Raw genomic sequence first — 7,595 nt, forward strand, 5'->3', positions numbered from 1 at the left:
GTGAGAAGGTCCAGCATTTCCTCTCCGGCTGCAAAACATTCCCCTCTGCTCGGTCACCCACTTACTGGGTGAATTTCATCTGGGACGGACTCAGAATCGGCTCAGATCAGAACAGTCCTTTCCCAGCAGCGCGCGGCTGGGTCCCAGGTCTACTCCCTATCCCACAGGCAACCGGTTTCGGCCGACCGGCTGGAACTGACCTGCACCGCACATCCTCCGCGGGGCCCCGGGCCGGGGTTCGGGCTGGGGCGAAACCAGTGCAGCTCGCAGACCTGGACGCGCCCGCGCACACCGCCGCTCGGTAGCGATAGCCAAAGGGGTGGGGCGCAAAGGCCGGGGTCGCCGAGCGTTCGAGGAAAGAAAACGAAATAAAAGCGGCATTAAGTGAAATAGCTAACTTTTTATTAAATAAAACGACTTAAATAAAAGGAACGGAAAAGGAGAGGCGTGCATCCAGCCTAAACGCTGGGTGCCCCCGGCCCCACACGCTTCCCCCAGACGCCGGGTCGGCTGCCCCTCCTCCAGCGGCCCCGCAGGGGAAGCAGGTGGCCGGTTTCTAAAGAAAAAAGCCAAAACTTTTATTATTTACACGTTTGGGCAAAAGTACAAAGTATAATACAGGCGCCCAGCCCGGGGGTGCGGGTGCGGGGCGGAGTAACGTAAGGCGCTTCTTTGTCAGGCCCGGGCCTGGGGCGGGACGGGGCGCGGGGCGGGGGGCTCGGATTGTGCAGCCGCGAGGACCTGGGCCCAGCCCCTCTCCGCGGCCGGCGCTGTGCGGCGCGCCCCAAGACCCACGCGAGTCGGGCCGCCCTACCCTTCTCGGCCCAGCTTCCCTCCCCAGCCCGGCTGGGGGACCCGGGCGCCCCGCCTGGTGGGGGCAGCGATCCGTAGCTACGTTGCACGCCGGTGGCTCACACCAGAGAGGTGACAGCGGGGACCTTGGAACTGTCCTCCTCCCAGGGCTGCAGATTCTGCAGAGCAAAGAGCGACGAGTTGTGCAGACAGAGCGGGTCGGGCTGGATGGAATCGTTGAGGCTCTTCTGGAAGGCGTCGTGTTGCAGCTGTAGCATGAGCCGGCTCGCCTGCTGCCGCTCCGCCTCCCGCTCCTCCGCCGTCTGCCGCCTGCACCCGGGGAGGGAGAGGGACAGCACCGTCACGCACTGGGGTTTGCTAGGCCACCAGCGGGCCCCAGCCCTCCCGGGAACAGAGCCTCCCGGCCCCTCGAGGCGCGAAGCCGCCTGCGGCCCGCACACACTTGCCCCGAGGTCCGCGGGGCAGGAGGACGGGTGGGACCACTGGGTTTTGTTTGTGCACCCCGGGGGCGCTGGGAAGGCACTCTGCCCGCCAGTCCACCTGCACACCCGGATTTTGTGGCTTTGTCAACAATAAATCTTGTTTTGTGTGTGTGTGTTTTGTTACTCTCTGCGGGATAAGAGCGGCAGGGCAGTATATAACTGACTTGGCCCTGCGGCCAATGGGGTCACTTGGGCCCACCGGTGGACTGGCGGGCTGTGCACCACCAGCTGGGCGACACCTGATGGGGTGTCTACCAGGCACTGTCTTGAAGCCCTCTCTAGAACATAGAGCTTCTTCGTCGTTTACGGGTTGGATGGAAGCAAAGATAGTATTAAAAAGAAAAAAAGGAAAAGAAAAAAGCAGAGTTGGAGAGAGGACCCTAAAACAGCCCTGGCCATCAATCCGAAATCCGAGTGGGTGGGCTAGAATGGGAGAGGGAGGAGAGTGTGGGAGGCCCGGGGTGTGTGTGGTGGGGGCAGGTGGGAGGAACCCAAACGAGCAAAGGAGGCGAAACAAAACACTGGCGAGATGGGCCTGAAAATGGAGACGCCGAGGCGTGGGAGAGATGGCGAGAGGGATACAGGTCGGTGGGAAGAAAGGACAACAAATCTGGAAAAGAAGGGCGATGCATGGTCCAGGGGGCGCGGGTAGGAGCTAGCACAGGAGAGGGCGTGATGCTGGACTGCCGCGCAGGGCGGGGCAGGTGCAGGGCAGGTGCGTGGTGGGCCGGGCCAGGCCTCTCTCACCGCCACTTGGTCCTCCGATTTTGGAACCAGGTCTTGACCTGCGCGTCCGTCATTTTAAGGGACTTTGCGAGCGCCGCCCTCTCGGCCGAGGCCAGGTACTTTTGGCGATGGAAGCGCTTTTCCAGCTCACAGATCTGCACCCGGGAAAAGGACGTGCGCGGCTTCTTACGCTTGGGCGGCGTCCGGTTCTGGTAGGGGTGGCCAATGCGCCGGGTCACGGTGAAGGGCGTGAGCGCGGCCGCCGCTGCAGAGACACATGAGGCCCCTTGAAGCCCAGCTCTACCACCGTTCGGGCCGCACGTGGAGCCCCGTGGGACACAGTGCTCCACTATTTAGCTCGTCCCGCGAGTCCCCTCCGCAGCGTCAAGCCAGGCAGGGACGCCCCCCCCCCTTCCCCGGGACGTTGGTTTCTTTCCCCCCTCCCCCGACCCGTAACTCTCCGATTTACCTTCAACCCCCCATAGCCGCCCCGAGCCCTGGGTGCCCAGGCCTCCGCCATGCCTGGGCCTCTGGAATCGATCCTGGGAGTGGGGTGCACAGGGCGCGGCGCCCCTGGCCCCCGGAGAGCCGAGGCCTGGCTCCTGGTGGCTCGCTCTGCTCACCTGTGAAGCGGTCCTTTACAAAGCGGCGACTGCTCTCCATCCAGGGGAAATTGAGGCCGCCTAGGCTGGAGACCGTGGGCACGGAGGGCATAGCGGGCAGCGCGCTAGGCAGAGGCGGCGGCACGGCCCCAGGGAGCGGCCTGTGCGCTGGCACCCGGATCACGCCGGCGGGGGCCAAGCTTAGGTTGACACTGTAAGATCCCGCGTCCTCGAAGGGCGCGCCGAGGCCCGCAAAGGAGGCGGGCAGAGACGGGTACGCGGCGCCCGGACGGCCCCCGGGGGGCCCTCCCAGGTAGCTGGCGCCGTCGGGGCCCCGCGGGGCGGGCGCGCTGTCCTGGTCCGGGCTGTTGAGGATTTGGTCGATGCCGAAGCTGATGGGCTCGTGCGGGTGTGGGGTCTGCGCGCTGGCGGGCGCCTCCATCCTGGGCGGGCGGAAGGGCTGGGCTGGGCTGGGCGGGGAGGCTGCTGGGTCCCCGTTACGGCGCGGCCATGGAGCGCCCGGCGCCTCCAGTCGCACTGAAACTTTGCCAAGAGTGCGCGGGCCCGACAGGCTCTGTGTCATCTTTCTTGAACCGAACCTGGAGTTTCCGCTGCTAATTCCTCTCCCGCCGCAGCCATTGGCTGCGATCAACAAGCCTCTCTTCTCTCATTGGCTCCCGGCTTTCAATAAAGGCCTAATTCATGGAAATAGGAGCTTAGGGACTGTTCCAAGGTGACATCATTTTAACAAACGAACAATAGGTCAAATTTATTAGCCGGGATAATGGGCGGCGGATATTAGCGCCCGAACCGCAGCTTCTCAAACCCGAAATCTAACGAAGCTGCAATTAGCAGACGCTCCCCGCTCCGGGCTCGGCCGTTTCCCGCCGCCGCACCCGCCTGTAGGCGCTGCTGGGGAAATGGCCTTTTGCCGCGGGGGTTTTCGTTGTCTTCTAAATATTTTCATCTGCGTAAACCCCAAACAAAATGAATCTTCAGCCACAGCAGAGATGCAACCCAAGAACGGTCCTACGAAATCTGCGGAAGCCTATCGGGCCGTTCGCCCTCCTTCGGAGCAACGAAAGCGTAGCATTGTGGGGTGCAAGCTCGGCGCTGTCCACCCGTGGAACAAGGGGAGAACCGGAGCGTTCTCCACGCCACCTAGGACACCGACCCGCGTGGGGAGAATTTGTCCTCGCCTGGGCTTCCAACGAGGCGTCGCGGACACTTTGGAGATGCTTCCTGGCCCCAGCCAGGAGGACTGAGCGGTGACTTGCAGGTGCCCACGCGTACGGGCCCGGTTGGACTAGGGACCCGAGGTCAACTGGTGGGGAGCTGGGATACAGCCCCTTGAAATTCGTTGCGGGATAGTTAGGGCCATGGTCGCTGGTTTGGGACCCCTCCGAGGTGACGCAGGTTTGGGGACCTCAGTCCTTAGTGGCACAGAAGGGGGCGGTTCCCATCTAGAGCAGATGGAGAAATTTCCTTTGGAAATTTGAGCAGCGAGCTCCTACCGGCTGCAGTTCAGTCCAGACGCTGACCACCCTAGGATCTGCTATCACCTTCGGGAATGTCCACACTAGCCCGGTAACACCGTGGCCAGCACCACATGGGGAGCGGTCACCTTTCTCTCGGTCTGGGTGAGACCCAGAGTCATTTCTTAGCGGCCGATTGTAAAGTCGTTGGCTGTAAACTCTGAGCGCTACACTCGCGGCAAGGCCTCTTCCTCTGGTTCCCTGACTATGAAAGCCCCAAGCCATGCTTGTGATGTTGGTCAGAAGTTGTGTGTAGATTTGGGCGGGCCACTTCATAGCTCAGTAAGTTTGAAATTCATTTTAGACTTTAGGTTTTTATTTGTAAAATGGGGCAAAGCGTGCATTGTGTATTCGAGCACTGTGAGAGAGATATTGAGAGTGCTAAGAGCATAGAGCCCTACACTTAGTAGGTAGAGCACATCGCTCGGCTCCCTTCCCACCCCCACACCCAGCATATGTTTATGGTAGGTGGTAGGTGTTCATTTTGTTGGTAGTTTTTTATTTGCAGAGGTATCTTGGACAGGTGGATTTCTTCCCCAATGGGGTCAGAGCACAGGCAGGAGGCAGCAGGAGTTTGATTCCCTAGTCAGTCTCCTTGCTCTCAACAATATGGATGACTCGGGCTCTAGTGGGCAGTTAGGTCACCTGCCAGTTGTCTGACATTGGGCAGCTTGCTGGCTCTGGCAGAACCACTGTGCTCGGTTGGGACAGGGAGGCCTGGAAATGTTGAGGTTGACAAGTGTAGGATGCCCTGGCCCTGGCCAAGGACCCTTAGATAGGAGAGATACCATTGTGCTGGCTCTGGGCGTGAGAGTCGGGAGGCTCTCTCTTCTAAAGCAGGCTGCTGCTGGAGCTCCGCTTTTGGCTCCCACTGCCCCCCATCCAGTCTCCTTTGCTTTATTTGTAAAACAGAGAGGGTTCTAGCCACCCACAGGGCGGCCATGGGAACAAAACGAGATAGGATCCCTGGAAGCGCCCATAAGAAATTTTGCACGGGTCCACACTCTGGATTATATAATAGCGCCTTTAAGGACAGAGGTGACTCTCTCATCCTTGAGAACACTGTGTGGTGGGGTGGGCACTAAATACCCACTCACCCAGTGAGGACAGGGCTTTCACTGAGGGAATTGATGGTCAGACTTGAGGGTGCTTCACATCTACTTTCCTGCCTGCCCAGAGCCTTGGGTTCCAGGCCTGGACACTTCCGGGAGCTGAAAAACCACCGAACAGACTGTAGCACAAGGGTCCAATGGTACGAGATGACCAGGACATGGGGGGCATGGTCAGTAGTGCCTCCGGGGTATGTGTAGAAACATCTCATTTTACTGTGTTGAGCATCCTTGTGCCTCAGTTTCTGTGTGTACCAGAGAAACAGTACCAAACTCACTGTCGGGAGCAGGTCCAGTGGGAAGCACTGGTCTGGGGCCCCAGGCGAGGACTTTCTCTGCCTCACCACTCAGGAGCTCCAGGTCCATTCTTTCTTGGACAAAGGAGGGTATCCCGGGAAAGGAAGAAGGGAAGTAGATTGGTAGGTGGGGGTGTGGGGAGAGGTCATTGTCTAGGTCAGGGGAGCGGAGGGCGTCTTTGGATCAGCAAAGTCAGCAGCACTTGGCACTTGTTTTTCTAAGGCCATTTCTTGGCATTCTCAGATCCTGGGGTCGGGAACTCTGGGTGGGGTTGAGCAGCCGGCTAACAAGCCACCTAGTGAGTCTGGTGCCTTTCAAGTTTAGAAACCAGTGGGCAGACTCCTGTCTATGTTTTAGCTTTCAGATGCACCAGGAAATAAACACATGTGGATTGGTTGTTGGTCCTGACATTGCTTCTCACCCTCTCGTACATATTTGTGCTTGTTGTAGATAATGCTTGCCAAAGTCTTTTATTGGTCTTGAAAAATGCCCTTGATGGGATCTAGCTCAGTTGTATAGCCCTTGCCTAACATGGGGGAGGCTCTGGGCTCATCTCTAGAACTGGGGGTGGGGGTGGGGGGGAGAAAGGAGGCTTCATTTTATTATCCTCTTTTATTGTGAGCCCAGGCTGGCCCTCCCATGCTCATGGATCCCTAGTTCCCCAAGGGTTAGGATTACAGGAATGTGCCACCATGTCAGGCTCGCTATCCTATTTTTGGTTTTGTTTTTATTTTTCAGACAGGGTCTCATATAGTCCATGCTGGCCACAAACTGGCAAGGTGGCTGAGAGAGACCTTGAACTTCCTATCTCCCGTCTCTGCCTCTTGAACACTGAGGTTACAGGCATGCACCGCGATGCCCAGCTTATGTGGGGCTGGTTATTGCTACTTGAGTGCTAGGGAAGCCCTCAATCAACTGAGTGAGCCACATGCCTGCCCCGTGTCAGTTTTGTTGTTGTTGGTTTTTTTTTTTTTTCAGTCATCTTTTCCACAAATATTTTGTTTTGCTACATTCGTTTTTTGTTATGGTTAAAGTTTTTTTTTTTCCCCTCAAAATTCCATTTCCCCCCTTCGTTAAATAATTGTACTCAAGGCAATAATATCTCCTTCAAGCCTGGTTTGGTTGAGTACGTTTTGATATGTATCTGGTGTTCCTCAAACTGTAAAGCTGCTGTTCTTCTGTATCTGCTATTAATTCAACATCAAGGTGAGAGAGAGGCCACAGGCACGGAAGAGAACTGTCAGAAAAAACGAAGATTATAAGACCTAGGGAACTGGGGTCAGGACTCTTGGGGATCCAGAGACTTCCAGTCTGCAGGAATCTTTTCCTGGTCCCCCGGAAGTGAAGTTGGGAGAAAGGGTGGTCTTGCTGGGAGTCCAATAGGAGAGGTGTGGCTTCTGGGATGAGTGGCAGTTGCTGGAATCTCCAAGTGGTCCATGAGTCTGGATATAGGCAGCTTAGATTGTCGGCCATTGACTTCCTGTGTGATTTGGGATTCAATATTCCTATTTTTAAAATGGTGTAGGGATTGAATCAGGCTCCTAAATGTATTTGGGTCAGTTATCCAATTTGAATGAGTAAAGGAAATACCCTGGTCTACTTCCACAAAAGGCATCAGCACATGTTTTGGCACACATCCCATGTGCCAGGTTGCTGACCTGCCTACTATCTATCCTACAGAGAATGTAGGAGACCTACGGTCCTTCTGGCTTTCAGGATGGGAAATTACACCTACTCCATTTTACTTAAAAAATATTTACTGTGCTCATATTCAAATTTCCTAGATATCCAGACTTTATCTACGTAGTCTGTCTCATAGGACTAAGGGACTTAGTTTATCTGAGAGCAAGCACAATGAAATTTGAGTCCTTATTACAGCTTCCCACAGTGGGAAGGGCTTTGGGAAGAAAGTTCCTTGGGGGGGGGGCATCTAAAAAGGCTTAAGGCTGCCAGCTGGAAGGAGCAGAAGGCCCTAGGTGACCTCACCACAGGATGGAAGCTTCAAGGACAATCGGCTTTGGGAAGTAAGGT

At 56.7% G+C, this 7,595-nt stretch overlaps 1 protein-coding gene across 1 annotated transcript; it reads right to left on the bottom strand.

Moving 5' to 3' along the window:
- Nucleotides 1-385: 385 nt before the first annotated feature.
- On the bottom strand, nucleotides 386-3,188 carry Tlx3 (T cell leukemia homeobox 3). The gene is made up of 3 exons (XM_021178113.1): nucleotides 2,645-3,188; nucleotides 2,043-2,286; nucleotides 386-1,122 (listed from the first exon to the last, which is right to left on the bottom strand). The coding sequence occupies exons 1-3, from the start codon at nucleotides 3,063-3,065 to the stop codon at nucleotides 912-914; spliced, it is 876 nt and encodes a 291-aa protein (XP_021033772.1). The 5' UTR covers nucleotides 3,066-3,188; the 3' UTR covers nucleotides 386-911.
- Between the last annotated feature and the right edge of the window lie 4,407 nt (nucleotides 3,189-7,595).

This window comes from Mus caroli, chromosome 11 (genome assembly GCF_900094665.2).
Source record: "Mus caroli chromosome 11, CAROLI_EIJ_v1.1, whole genome shotgun sequence".
In the NCBI taxonomy this organism is placed as follows: Eukaryota; Metazoa; Chordata; class Mammalia; order Rodentia; family Muridae; genus Mus; species Mus caroli.